This window comes from Canis lupus, chromosome 29 (assembly GCF_003254725.2).
Source record: "Canis lupus dingo isolate Sandy chromosome 29, ASM325472v2, whole genome shotgun sequence".
NCBI lineage: Eukaryota > Metazoa > Chordata > Mammalia > Carnivora > Canidae > Canis > Canis lupus.
This window is the reverse complement of record NC_064271.1, coordinates 38,915,197-38,930,861: the sequence shown is the minus strand read 5'-3', so window position 1 is coordinate 38,930,861 and position 15,665 is coordinate 38,915,197. Positions and strand designations below refer to the sequence as shown.

The 15,665-nt window shown below is 36.2% G+C and overlaps 1 protein-coding gene across 11 annotated transcripts in view; it reads right to left on the bottom strand.

The window, feature by feature from the left end:
• The window catches only part of TMEM67 (transmembrane protein 67), a 75,026-nt gene that overhangs the window by 44,489 nt on the left and 14,872 nt on the right, over nucleotides 1-15,665 (bottom strand). For all 11 annotated transcript variants that reach the window (XR_007407062.1, XR_007407061.1, XR_007407064.1 and 8 more), the window contains exons 7-14: nucleotides 10,886-10,948; nucleotides 9,384-9,538; nucleotides 9,180-9,288; nucleotides 8,347-8,433; nucleotides 7,379-7,444; nucleotides 5,537-5,693; nucleotides 4,848-4,971; nucleotides 3,244-3,349 (exon numbers count right to left, since the gene is read on the bottom strand). Coding sequence is in view for 5 of the 11 variants with exons in the window: in XM_049103862.1 (XP_048959819.1) it covers nucleotides 3,244-3,349; nucleotides 4,848-4,971; nucleotides 5,537-5,693; nucleotides 7,379-7,444; nucleotides 8,347-8,433; nucleotides 9,180-9,288; nucleotides 9,384-9,538; nucleotides 10,886-10,948 (867 nt within the window). In the remaining 6 variants the exon portion in view is untranslated. The remainder of the gene's footprint in view (nucleotides 1-3,243; nucleotides 3,350-4,847; nucleotides 4,972-5,536; nucleotides 5,694-7,378; nucleotides 7,445-8,346; nucleotides 8,434-9,179; nucleotides 9,289-9,383; nucleotides 9,539-10,885; nucleotides 10,949-15,665) is intronic.

Below are 15,665 nucleotides of genomic sequence, written 5' to 3'. Positions count from 1 at the left end.
CACCCCTCATAGTAATGGAAAGATCATCTAAGCAGAAGATCAACAAGGAAACAGGGCTTTGGATGACACACTGGACCAGATGAACTCGACAGATATATTAAACATTCCATCCTAAAAGCAAAAAATACACATTTTCCTCAAATGCAGATGCAACATTCTCCAGAACAGATCACATACTGGGTCACAAATCAGGTCTCAACCAGTACCAAAAGACTGGGATCACTGCCTGCATATTTTCAGACCACACTGCTTTAAAACTGGAACTCAATTACAAGAGGAAATTTGGAAAGAACTTAAATATAAGGACGTTAAAGAGTAGCCTACTATGGAATGAGTGGGTCAACCAGGAAATTAAAGAAGAATTAAAAAATCATGGGAACAAATGAAAATGAAAACACAACTATTCAAAATCTTTGCGATGTGGCAAAGGCAGTTCTAAGAGGGAGGTATATAGCAATACAAGCCTTCAAGAAACAAGAAAGATCTCAAATACACAGCCTAACCTTACACCTAAAGGAGCTGGAAAAAGAAGAGCAAATAAAGCCTAATCCCAGCAGGAGAAAAGAATAATAATGATTAGAGCAGAAATCAATGAAATAGAAACGAAAAGAACAGTAGAACAGATCAATGAAACTAGGAGCTAGTTCTCCGAAAGAATTAGTAAGATTGATAAACCCCTCCTGTCCAGATTTATCAAAAAGAAAAGAGAAAGGACCCAAATAAATAAAATCATGAATGAAAGAGATCACAACCAACACCAAAGAAATACAATTATAAGAACGTGTTATGAGCAACTATATGCCAACAAATTAGGCAATCTGGAAGAGATGGATGCATTCCTACAGATGTATAAACTACCAAAACTGAAACAGGAAGAAACAGAAAATCTGAATGACCCATAACTAGCAGGGAAATGAAGCAGTAATCAAAATTCTCCCAACAAACAAGAATCCAGGGCTGATGGCTTCCCAGGGAACTTCCACCAAACATTAAAGGAAGAATTAATACCTATTTTTCTGAAGCTGTTTTAAAAAGTAGAAATGGAAGGAAAACTTCCAAACTTGTTCTATGAGGCCAGCATTACCCGGGTCCCAAAACCAAGGACCCCACCCAAAAGGAGAATTACAGACCAATATCCATGATGAACATAGATGCCAAAATTCTCACCAAAATACTAGCCAACAGCATCCAACAGTACATTAAAAGGATTATTCACCACCACCAAGCGGGATTTATTCCTGGGCTGCAAGGGTGGTCCAACATCCACAAATCACTCAATGTGACACAATCACATTAATAAAAGAAAGGACAAGAACCATGTGATCCTCTCAATAGATGCAGAAAAAGCATTTGACAAACTACAGCATATTTTTTTGACTAAAACTCTTCACAGCGTAAGGACAGAGGGAACATACCTTGATATCATAAAAGCCATATACAAAGGCCCATAGCTAATATCATTCTCAATGGGGTAAAACTGGGAACTTCTCCCCTAAGGTCAGGAACACAGCAGGGATGTCCACTATCATCACTGCTGTTCAACACTGTACTAGAAGTCCTAGCCTCAGCAACCAGACAACAAAAAGAAATAAAAGGGATCCAAATCATTAAGAGGTCAAACCCTCACTCTGTAGATGATATGATACTCTCTGTGGAAAACCCAAAAGACTCCACCTCAAAATTGGTAGACTCATACAGGAATTCAGCAAAGTGGCGGATATAAAGTAAATGCACAGAAACCAGTTGCATTTCTATACACTAACAATGAGACATAAGTAAGAGAAAGGAAGGAGTCAATTCCCTTTACAATTGCACCAAAAACCGTAAGATACCTAGGAATAAATCTACCAAAGAGGCAAAGGATCTATACTCAGAAAACTATAGAACACTCATGAAAGAAATTGAGGAAGACAACAAAGAAATGGAAAAACATTCCATGCTCATGGATTGGAAGAACAAATATTGCTAAAATGTCTATGCTACCTAGAGCAATCTATACATTCAATGCAATCCCTACCAAAATACCATCAAGTTATTTCACAGAGTTGGAACAAATAATTCTAAAATTTGTATGGAACCAAAAAGACCCTGGATAGCCAAAGGAATGTTGAAAAGGAAAACAAAAACTGGTGGCATCAAAACTGCAGACTTCATGATTATTACAAAGCTGTAGTCATCAAGACAGTATGGCCCTGGCATAAAAACACACACATAGACCAATGGAACAGAATAGACAACCCAGAAATGGACTCCCAACTCTACGGTCAACTCATCTTCGACAAAGCAGGAAAGAATATCCAGTGGAAAAAAGTCAGTCTCTTTAACAAATGATGTTAGGAAAATTGGACAGCCACATGCAGAAGAATGAAACAGGACCATCTCCTCACAACACACACAAAAACAGACTCAAAATGATGAAAGATCTAAAAGTGAGGCAAGAACCCATCAAAACCCTAGAGGAGAACACAGGCAGCAACCTTGGTGACCTTGGCCACGGCAACTCCTTCCTAGACAGGTCTCCAAAGGCAAGGGAAACAAAGGCAAAAATGAACTATAGGGACTTCGTCAAGACAAAAAGCTTTTGCACAGCAAAGGAAACAGGTGACAAAACCAAAAGACAATCTACAGATGGGAGAAGATATTTGCAAATGACGTATCACATAAAGGGCTAGTTTCCAAGATCTATAAAGAACTTATCAAACTCAACAACCAAAGAACAATCCAATCAAGAAATGGGCAGAAGAGATGAATAGATATTTCTCCAAAGAAGACATCCAGATTGCAAACAGACACACACAAAAATGCTCCACATCACTCGGCATCAGGGAAATACAAATCAAAACCACAATGAAATACCACCTCATACCAGTTAGAATGGCTAGAATTAGATGTTGGCAAGGATGCAGGGAAAGGGGAACCCTCATACACTGTTAGTGGGAATGGGAGATGGGGGGATGGGGTAATTGAGTGGTGGACATTAAGGAGGGCATGTGATGTAATGAGCACTGGGTGTTATGTAAGACTGATGAATCACTGACCTCTACCTCTGAAACTAATGATACATTATACATTAATTAATTGAATTTAAATAAAACCTAAAAATGTAAAGTAATTAAGACTTGACTATATTACATACAGCATTTATTTAAAAGTTGAAAAAGGACTAAAAGCCTTTGCCCATAATGTAAACTGCATCAATATTCCATTAACAGACATAGAGGCACTGAACAGCACGGGACTCACCTTCACAGACTGGCTGTTGGGATCTTTGACATCAATGTCACTGTACACAATGGTAATTAAAGGAGGGTATATATTTCCATTTTTTGTATTAGGTACAAGGTGGATGCTGTTTATGAGAAAATACATTTCTAGTTATAAAGATATCTAAGTCTTTAAGCATTCAGTTAACTTACTGGTTGGTTTTCTTTTTTTGTTTTTGTCTTTTTTTTAATATGGATAGTCTTGGTGATCTTGTGATCTCAGAACTAACCAGTTAATAAGGACTAGGGAAGGTCAAACATAAACTAATGATAACAACACAAGCTATCTTAAGTTTTACAAATGAAATCACTGAAGTATTGTGAACCACCTCTGAGGTTTTGATTTTCAAAAGAGAAAGATGTGGGTGATGGGCACTGAGGAGGGGCACTTGATGGGATGAGCACTGGGTGTTATACTATATGTTGGCAAATCTAAATTCAATAAAAAAAAGAGAGGTGAATTCTTCACAAAATAATGTGTGTCATATCTAGTACAATTTATGGCACATAGTGGAGTGCATTTTGCTGAATTCAATGCATGGTATAATTTGTAAATTCAAAAAGGAAAGTGCCAAACACTAGGGGCTGGCATGGTTTCACCACAATCACAGACCTGACTAGATCCAATTTCATTTTTACAAGTGATACTACATTAGTAGATTAAGGGAATGCTAAATAAAAACACAGTACATTTGGACTTCATCAAGATATAAAGGCTTCTTCTGTACCACTTATACCTCATAAGACTGAGATGAAAATCAGAATGAAATAACAATGAAAAAAGGTTTATTAAAGTGCTTCAAAGTGCACTTTGAAGTACATAAGATGATGGTGTTGATCCTCACCAGCGTTCAAAGTACACCAAAAAATATGGGGGTGGGAAAGTCGGTTACGATCTAGAGGCAGCAATTTCACACTGAAAACAGAAAGAAGAGCTGCATGGCACTACTCTTACAGTAGGGTCATCATTAAGACATCCTAAGAAGAGGGAGGTGTCGATAGTTAATCTGGGCCAACCCAGACCAGTAGCTATGAAAGGAGGTGAAAACACACAGGAGGCCTACTCATTGCAAACACTGGGTGGGCTCTTTCTAACATTCCCATTTCAGCCCACTGCTATTTAATTCCCCTCCACCTTTCAACCCATTCTAATTCAGCAGGGCCAGAGAATGAATTCTGACAAAACTCAGGTTCTTCTGATATAATTCTTCCCTTGGAGCTCCTCACTTCTACTGGTGCATACCAATCTACACAGATTAAAAAAAAAAAAACTTACATATTATTCCAATTCACTTGTCCTTATAGTTTTCCTCTTGATAATTACTAGTAAATACTTTCATTATAACATTTTCCTGTACACTCCAAGCTTAATTTAGAAAAACAGATGTTTGGGATGCCTGGGTGGCTCAGCATTGGAGCATCTGCCTTTGGCTCAGGGCAGTGATCCTGGGGTCCTGGGATCAAGTCCCACATTGGGCTCCCCGTATGGAGCCTGCTTCTCCCTTTGCCTGCTTTGCCTCTCTGTGTCTTTCATGAATAAATAAAATCTTAAAAAAAAAAAAAAAGAAAAACATGTTTGTTCACCTCAGTGATATCTGGGTAGCAATTCGAATTAGTCTTGGCTGACTTCCTAAGTCATTTTCTCGTCCACTTAGTGCATCCACCAAGAAAACGCGCCGAGTCAGAAGCCACTTGCCAGAGCTACTATCTTTTATCATAAAAAGAAAGAAAAAAAGGTGGCATTAAAAAAATACCTTCAAATTGTTCAAGATGGCTCTCAAGGAGAAGTTTACTGAATAAATTTAAAACACAAAATCAGTACATTCTGTTTTAGATAAGATGGCTGCACAGGCAGTTATTGCTGTAAGAAATTCCTGGTAATAGCTTTTCCTACCTCACCTGACTACGGTCTGATTGTTTAGAAGATATTTTCCCTGCAAATTACCTAATAAAGATTTTAATGATACGAGAACAAAATAAATGAATTATCAGGAAAGCAGCTTTAGAACAGCTTGAAGAAGTGCAGCCCCAATTTTCAGTTCTACTAATTTTTCTCAGCTTATACTTAGGTGATAGTATTAATTTTTAAACAATACCCTGACACATTTGGTACAAATGTCTAAATAAACCAGCCCCTCCTATTGTTTTACTTTTTGGTAGACTGTATAAGACCATATAACAAGAGAAAATCCATAACCTTTTTTATAACCCATGATTTATTAAATTATCACGTTGTTGGACTTATTTATTGGTTTTTAGCTCAGATGTCTTACCTTGGTTCACAAATATTTTATTGTATTGAAGATTTAGGTTTAACACAGGCACGGCCCAAATATATTGGTCCTGATTTTCATCAGTATATTCAAGGTACACATCATAAAATACAGGAGAGGGAAAGTCCGTTAAGATCTTAGAGATAGGAATCTCACACTGGAAAATAAAATTAAAAATAAAAGCACTGACAATTAGAAAGCATATTTAGTATCTTTTAAAGTGTTTTTTAATTTTGTAAAATAAAGTATCTTTAAACTATCTTGTTTATATGCATTTCAATGCACCTTCTAAAACACGGATACCATAAATGACTCTTTTAAGGGCCAAAAAAGTAAGAGTAAAGAACTGCCTAGTTCTTGTCCTACAACACAGCTGGAGAGGGTATGCCTTAATTCTCAACTTGAAGCGTACATTAGGGAAAAAGTTTAAAAACTACTGTCCTATAGGATGAGGTCTTAATTCTTTCTCCTGATGTACAATGTTGTCTGTGATTCCCTTAAAAGAGTCAGGCTTATCTCCCACTGCTCCCTACAGTGTTAAGGTCCATTCAAACTAATCTACTTGCAGTTCCTAAATACACAATGCTATTCTACGTCTCTCTGACATTGCAAACGTTCCTGCCTGACATTCCCTTCCCCACTGTGTTTCACTGGTAAACTCATATTCGTTCTATAAGCCCAAACATCACTCATTCTGAGAAGTCTTTTAGTACTTCCCCAGGAACTGCTGATGACTCCTCCTTTGTGTCAATATGGTACCTTGTACACACCACATTCCCCATTCTTTGCAATTCTTTGTCTAGGTAACTCTTTTCTCTACTAGGCTGTAAACTACTTCAGAGGCAGCCAGGGTGAATGGAAAACCCAGGGATTTCAAGCATAATAGAACACTGGCTCCACAATTTACCTGATGCAAGACCTTAAGTCAATTACCCAATCTCCCTGAGCACCATTTCCTCAACTCCAAAGCACAGATAATGAATGATATGTATCTCATAGCTATTTTACAGATGAAATGAGATAACAAGGGTAAAATGCTGAGCATCCAGCAGCACGCATTAACCAGGATTGATTCTCCTGACTCACGGTAAACACATAACGGTTCTTTTTTTTTTTTTTTAAATAATACATAACTCATATATGATAATAAAAGTAAACGCATGTTCATGATAGAGGACTTGGAAAATATAAAATAAACCAGTCACTTGTAATCCCACCATGCAGAGATAACCACTGTTAAAAATGTTTATTGTCAAAAAGAAAGTGTTTATTGTCTTCCAATCTAGTTTCCATGATGACATTTTCATCACAGTTCTGTTCTATGGTGTGTGTATATGCATTTTTTCAAGAAGTATTTTTGTAGACAAGTCAATGTCTTTCAAAAGTTTAAGGACTCATAATATTCCTTTGTATCATACTGTAATTTCAAAACTGGGTTTCCAAAGGAAGGAAAGTCAGGGAGGATAGAGGAAGAAAAAGTATGGAAGGAGAGAAAAAGTAGCCTTTGTACTTGTTAACTGGGGCGGGGGTAGAGGGAGGTGAGAGTAACATTTTTATTAGTCACTAAAAATGTTTTCACTTTATTTTAAAATGCTTAGAATATATTTTTAAAACCTATATGGCTAGAAGTAAATGAACAAAAATTATGAAAATCTTACAGTAGATGGTATTTAAACTCTACAGAAAACAAGGTAAGACTTTGTGCACCCAAATTATTAAAAAATTTTATAAGTGAAATTATTCATTATTATTAAGAAACATTTTGAAAATTCAAAGATGATTCCAATTACTGTTGATGTGAAAAATGAAGCTAAAATATAGACTAGTATAGTTCAAACTTACATTTTGTTGATAGGTTGTTCCGAAAGAATAAGCAGCATTCAGTCTTGTCTCTGTGTCTGGACAAAGCTATAGAAAAAAACCACAACTGATTAATATTTCAGAATAATGTTTTTTTTGCTTGATTGGGGTTTAGTCAAGAGTTCTTAAACCCCGACATAACATATGCTTTATATAATACTATTTAAAGTAGTTTTAAGAAATTCCTTTTTTTTTTTTTTTTTTGGAAAGCAAGTCATCTTTTAAGAGCAGCCTATCTTATACTCGAATGTCATTAGGAAAGAAAGATGCACATAAACACGGCAGTATTCACATCTCATGTTCTGCTTTTTTTTTGATTATTTATTGCTACTATTCATTTACCTATTTATTTTTTAAAATTAAAAAATGTTAATTTAAATTCAATTAATTAACATAATGTATTGGTTTCAGAGATAGAGAGCACACTCAGTGCTCATTACATCACATGCGCTCCTTAATGTCCATCCCCCAGTTACCCCATCCTCCCACTCCCCACCAGCAACCCTCAGTTTGTTTCTTGGGAATAAGAATCTCTTATGGTTTGTCTCCCTCTCTGATTTCATCTTGTTTTACTTTTCCCCCCTCTTCCCCAGTGATCCTCTACTTTGAAGAAATTCTTATTTAAAGCACTAGAAAAGAATCAACTAGAGCATGCAAGTGATGCTCTAATCTAGTACATACCTAGTTTTCCTCATCTTTGCCTGAGGCAAAAGTAAGGCACATTAGTAATTCTTTTTTTTTTTTTTAATTTTTTTATTTATTTATGATAGTCACACACAGACAGAGAGAGAGGCAGAGACATAGGCAGAGGGAGAAGCAGGCTCCATGCACCGGGAGCCCGATGTGGGATTCGATCCCGGGTCTCCAGGATCGCGCCCTGGGCCAAAGGCAGGCGCCAAACCACTGCGCCACCCAGGGATCCCTAATTCTTTAGCTAGAAGTATGCTTACCTGTAAAACACCTCCTTCTAAAGTTTGCCACTTAAGAAAATTTCCTCTTACATCATAGGAAGCAGCAACGAACTTCAGTTTTCTATTCTAATTAAATGAAAATAAGAATAAAATAATGTCACATATGCAAGAAGCAATACAGTATTTTATAAAGAAATATTCATTGTTGACTAATCCTTTCTTTTCCCAGAGATCAAATATCAAATACAACTATCTTTACTTTTAAGCAAAATTAATCTAAGTATCTTTATGATTAAACACACCTAAAAATAAATGAACTATATTTTTGCATTAAAACTATTATTCCAGAATTGATGGCAACGCTAGTGACAGATAACCTCCTCTGAAACCTGTTATGTGTGTATGTGCATGCGCAAGTGCATGCACTTGTATAGAAGAGTGAGGGAGTGACTGCGGGGGAGAATAATCTAGTCCATCTTTCTAGAAGCTCAAAAAGCTGAAAGTAAAAATTTGGACCTGTGAAATGCTCAGGAAATGGCACAGAGTCCCAATCAATCTTTAGAAGCACTTCTTAAACATGCAGAGATACAGAAGGCCTGAGTTTATCTGGCATTTGGTGACGTAAACTACCTTCTCAGTCCCACGAGCGCTACTTGCCGCCACAACCACATAATCCAGAGGTATCCATATACTGGTAAGACTGCAAAATGCTATACTGTTTAATTCCTATAAGCACCTGATTTTTAGGTTTAATAATCACATTTTTAAAAAACAACCTAAAGAATCAAGAATTATGACTAATAACATTCTTATGACCTTTTAAAATGAGAAATCAAAATACAGTTGTTCTTTAAAAATCTAGTGACTTATACCTGGTTTTCCCCTTTAAAACTGAAATTTGTAGGAAGAGGTGTGGTACTAAGTACTTGAGGTGCTAATCCCAGCTGGTCTCCATAGAACAGCCATGGAAGATTCTGTCTCCTGTAAACAATTAGAGTTGTTTTAGTAATGGGGTACCAAAAGGAACTGCACTCAATCTGGTTAAAATGACAATTCAACAATCAGGGTATCTTTACCAAAATGAAACAGAGTGAACAGTGCGCAGTCCAGCAGTATTTTCAAAGATAACCTGAAACAGTCGGCATGCATCAAAAGTGGTAGAGTCGTAAGAATTCATGTTCATCACACACATGTTTCCGAGAGCTTGGCAGGATGTTAGGTTGGCATACACCTAGGAGGGAACCATGGCAAAGAGATGTAACATGGACTTTAATACTCTAGCAAAAACTCATATAAAAATTATGCTTGGTTTTAATTGTACCTAGTCTACAAATTCTTTTTGGCAATATTCTTTTGCTCTTTAATACCTTTCCTCTAATTTAAGTAAAAAAGAACTCTCTACATGAATAATGTGGGCATTTTAATTGTAAGTTATAGGTGAAACTATAAAGATAAGCAACTGAATAAAGAACTAAAAAAAAAAAAGAACTAAAAACATAGCGTGACATTTAAAAAAACTATGAAGTAAAATAACTCTATTTAAAAGAATACTAATTGTTGAGTTCACCCCTTAAACTTCTCAGTTTTCCGTATCAGGAAGAGGCAATGCCATTTTTACGAGTTATTCAAGTTAAACATTACAATGATCTTCTTTCCCTTCCCAAACCCAACTCCTCAGTAGATCCTGTTGGCTCAATCTTCACAGTATATCCAGAAACTGAACTTCTCTCATTTCCACGCTACCACTCTTGTCCGTGGGTCCACCACCTCTCATTCAGATTACTGTAATACTCTCCTGCCTGGTCTCCCTGCTTCTGCAAAATCTCTTCTCCATGCTCGTGATCCTTTCAAAACCTGAAGTTCAATCATATTTTCCTTTGCACAAAATCCTTCTATCCTCATTGCAGCACTTGCTTTGGCAGCACATATATCCCCCTTGCAGTAAACTCCACATTCTCACCATGGCCACCCCCTGCATCCCCAAATTCATCTCTCCACTTTTCATCACTCACTCGGCTTTGGCCGCTCTAGCCCCCTTCCTGTTTATTAAGCATGAACATACCAGAGAACTCCTGCTTTGGAACCTCTGCATTTGCTGTGGCTCTCACTTCCTCAGAACTTTGTTCAGGTATCACACACAGAGATACCTATCCTGACCACCCTATATAAAATAGTACCCCTGTCACTCTCTATGCTCTTTATCCTGGTTAATTTGTCTTCATAGCACTTAGAACTGCCTGCATTTACCTAGAATATAATTCCATGAGGGATTTTTTTCCTGTCTTTTTCTGAAATATATTACCTGATTTGAGAATAGGGCCTGGAACACAGCAGATTATTAATAAATATGTACTAAGTGACAGTATGAATCACCTTCCCCTAACACTCAATTCCAGCTGAACAACCTTGAAGACATTCAATTTTGTATATTTTCTTTCCACTAGAAATGGCCTATTCTTCTTATAGAATATGACCATGGAGATATATCTACTTAGAAGACTTTTATTATCTGAAGAAAAAAACGGTGGCACAATTCTTCAAAATGAAATAAAATTATTTTTAAAAAATTCAAACTCACCCAACAAGCAGCTGCTGATGACTGCAAATACTTTGCAAACCATTCTGAAGTCAAAGACATGCCCTGTTCACAAAAAGAGAAGTTTCAGTTTCTTAATTTTATTTTTACTTTAAGATTTTTTTTAAAAAAATGCATTTATTTGAGAGAAAGAGAGAGCACAATCAGGGGGAGGGACAGAGGGAGAAGGAGAAGCAGACTCTCCGCTGAGCAGGGAACCCAATGCAGGGCTTGATCCCAGGACCCTGATCATGACCTGAGCTGAAGGTAGAAGCTTAACTGGCTGAGCCACCCATGCACCACAAGATAAGTTTTAGTTTTAAATGCAAATGAAGATTTCTTACCTACATTGCTAGAAAAACATTAATGTGCATATTTTCCAATGGAAAATATCTACTATTACTTTCTCAGTGTTACCAGAAAATAGTTTTAATGGGACTATAAGAATTAATTCTAACCAAATTCAGTTATCACAAATAAGGACTGCACTGCAAAATCATGTCACTTCAGCAAAAGATATAAGGAAACAAAGAGTGTCTATAATCCAAAAAAAATAAACGCCCATTTTAGTAATACGAGAAACAACAAAATGGCAAAATATAGAAGAAAACCTAGATACTGATTCAGTATTTCATTGTTAACATTGCTGATTTAGGATTATTATACTGCATTAAATTGGCAAGTAATAAAAGACAAATATTTATGAATGATTTTTAAGCAACAGGAAATCGGGGATATACAGAATAACCAATATTTAAAATCTCCAAAGTGGTGATTCTCAAACAATGATGAACATCAGAATCACCTGTGGAATTTCCTAAGAACAGAAAATGCCTGGCTGTATTCCAAATCAATCTCCAAGACGAGACCAAAGCATGCATGTGCTCTGAAAGCTGCAGATACAAATCTCTGGCTAAGAACCACTGGTTTAAAGCTTATCTGAACATCTTGCTAAAAAATGACACACTGAGAAACACCATTCAGAGTATATCTTCTGGACATGCATGTACAGAGGAGATAACACCAAATTATATGGAACATGGTACCAAAGCTATCAAAAATAAAATTATAAGTCATTATTTTCATCTCTCAAGAAGCAAAAATTCTCCCTTTTTATGAAAAAACTCACATGTATGTATAAGACCGCAGATCACATTAAAAAATTAGTAAAAATGGAAAGCAGTTACAATGGTGCTTGGAAATTTGTATAAAATAAACCCATGGACTATTCTAGTGGCAATGTTAAAGATGTATGATCTTTTCACAAAGTTATATCTACACATTTTAACCCAGGAGTTTAGAAACACTTAGGAAACTTAGCTTAAGGAAATAATCTCTCCAAAAGGAAAAACATATCTATGTGCATAAAATGGTTGATAGCAATATTATTAATAACAGAAAACCTAAATATTCAAAGGTACTACTATTATATAAATTTCAGTACATTAATGAGAGTGTTCGGTAACTATTAAAAATTATATTGGGGGATCCCTGGGTGGCGCAGCAGTTTAGCGCCTGCCTTTGGCCTGGGGCGCCATCCTGGAGACCCAGGATCGAATCCCACGTCGGGCTCCCGGTGCATGGAGCCTGCTTCTCCCTCTGCCTGTTTCTCTGCCTCTCTCTCTCTCTCTCTCTCTTTCTCTGTGACTATCATAAATAAATAAAAATTAAAAAAAATTATATTGGTTGAGCCTGGAACATGGTATAGAGAAACCAACAAAGTACAAAAAGACTGATGGAGACATGTCCAAATAACACAGGAAATCTCTCAAAATTTAGGACAATTTGAGCTTTGAAAAAAAAATAATAGTAAACAATTATAACACATTGAATAAACAAAGATTTCATGAGTTCACAATAAAGTAAAAACAAAAAAAAAAAGCAGAGAGAAAGGAAAGCACTCTTTACAGAAGATTGCTAACTAGTAAGTGTAGAGGGAATAAGAGAACTGTGAAATCATTGTGAAATGACCAATTTAAAACTTGACTCAGGCACGGGCTGGCTTATCAATGGCCATTAAAATGGGTATTTACACAGTGCCAAATTAAAATTTCAGACTAACTTATTAATCACAGTACCTTTACAATGAAGAGAAGTGGAAGATACCATGGTGACCTGGCCACTGAATTTAGCTTCACCAGGAAATGGAGCACTTAACATGTTGTGCTCTTTGTTATGATGCAATGGCAGTATACAACACCTATATCATATTCTTGCAAAAAAGATGTTTCATTGAATCTTAATCATGAGAAAACAATCAGAAATGTCTACATGCGGGATACTCTACATGACAGCTGGCCTTGACTCTTTATGCAATGGCATAAAACAACAGCAAAAACAATGACAAAAACCCATAAAAGCAAAACAGAATAGGGTCTAGATTAAAGAAAATTAAAAGATTAATTGCAGTGTGGGATCCTTAAATGGATTCTTGGATTCTCACCTCCCCACTATGTGCCTGCAAAAAGGGGAGAGGGCAGGCATAAAGGACATTCTTGGAACAAGAGGGGAAATTTGAATATGAACGATGTATCAGGTAATTCTATTACATTAATTTTAAATTTCTTTGCTGTGATGCCAACAAAAGCCCCCTTGTTCTTAGAAGCTACATAATAAAATACCTAGGAGTGAAGTGTCATACATCCATGACTTATTTTCAAGTTGCTCAGAAAAAAAAGTGTGTGTGTGTATATGTATGCATTTTATATACACATGGAAAGATAAAGCAAATGCAGCATCACATTAATAACTGGTTAACCTTGGTGAAATATATATATAGTCATGGTTTTGTATTTTGAACTCTTCTGTGATTTTGAAATTTTCAAAATGAAAGTGAGAAAAACATACAACCAAGATGCTAGATCACTAATCACTATTACTATCTTCAGCGAAAGACAATGGGAAGACACTGACTCAAGTATATAGAAATTCTTTATTACTGATTGGCAGGTACATTCCTACAGTGGGATTAAATGCCTCTCATAAAATTATACAAAACTAATTATGTTTCAATTTTGTATTATCCAAAAAACATCTGATCTGTCATGTTCTAAGTATACTTTTCCAGTTAGGAAGAGTGTAAATTATCAAGTTAATACAAGTACTTTAGTCTAGCTGCCAATTACAGGAACAACATAAACTAATAAGTATGCATTCTGGTTTATCAATCCATCCAGTATCTTGTGGATTTATTTTGAACTGGTCCCTTAGGCCCTGACCAACCTACAGGTGAACTGCCAAGGGTGCCCGGCTGAGGACTGGGCCAGGATAGTCACAGAATTTTGACTACATTTGTTTACATGTCTCATATAACTACACAGAACCTGTCTCAACACTAATTATAAAATAGTCGACTTAAAATCAAGGTTTCTAAATTTGTCCTTAGGAAAGCATCAGTTAGTGTTCAAGATTCATATGTTTAAATGAAATGCGTTCACTGAATCAGATGAACTTTAAGAATGGAATTGCCTTTCCCTGCCCACCTTTTCTTAACAGAGAAGTCTACAATGGATCTACTGCACAGGGGTGTGAAGAAGGGAGGACGTGCAGGTGGTGTGGAAAAGAGTAGCTTGGTTGAAAGACTGTTATACCAGGTAAACAAGTTAAGTGAGGATGAGACCAAGATTTCTCACTACTGGAGAAGGCACTTAAAATCTGTCAAAAGGAAATGTTAGAATGAATGCTGAAGTATTGCTTTGGAGTTGAAAGTATCAGTATGAACTCATTTACTTCAATATATATACAAAATATAAAAATAGTTATAGATGTGTTTATGTATTTAACTGTGTGTGTATATATTTTTTGGCTCTGTCTCCTAAGAGGGCATTCTAAGTATGGTAACCTTGGTTTCTAAATACTGTACTCCAGAAAATCTTAGAAAAATAGCTGATGGGGTGCCAGAGTGGCTCAGCTGGTTGAGTGTCTACCTTCAGATCATAACCTGAGTGGGGAGTCTGCTTCTCCCTCAATCCTGCTTCTTCCCTCTACTCCTCCTTACTGTTTGTGCTATCTCTCACACTCACTCACTCTGTCAAATAAAATTAAAATAAAATAAATAAAATTAAATAAGTAAAATTTAAAAAAAGAAAATAAATAAAATAAAATAAAACTAAAAAAAATGTCTGATTCCAGGACTGGGGTAGGAAAAGTATAAGATAAGCCTGGAAATCTTGCTGTGTCAGAAAGGTAAGAAATCCTCAAAGAATGATGGAGACATATAAAAAAGATATAGGAGATAACTTGGGGAAAAAAAAAAAAAAAAAGAAAAGGAGCTAACTTGAAGGGGCTTCAATGGCTAAATCTAGGACAATTTGAGCACCAAAACAAATAATGCATATACTGGATTATAACCAATTGAATAAAATAGGAACCCACTAATCTATACTGACAGAAACAAATAAATATATATATGGGGAGAAGGGAAAATTCTTCCTTACAGTAGAAGGTTAATTAATAAATGTAGAACGAATGATGGAAACATTTGGCAACCATCATAGTAGTGGTTGATAAAGGCAAGCATAACTGATGGAGAGTAAAGCTTACTGTTATTGAACTTATTGTTAATGTTTTGTGAAGATGAAGCATAATCTTGCAAATTGTCCTCACTAAATACTAACCAATTACAAAGGGAAAAATGGTACCCTTGTAGCAGACACGGTGACTTTACAGCAGGTGATCTACGTTAACATCACCAGTGATAGGACATACGGATGTTGCATGCCTTCTGTTTTGGTACAATGCACTGAGAAAAGCAGGACATCGTTTTTGTGGTTTCCTGCCAAGC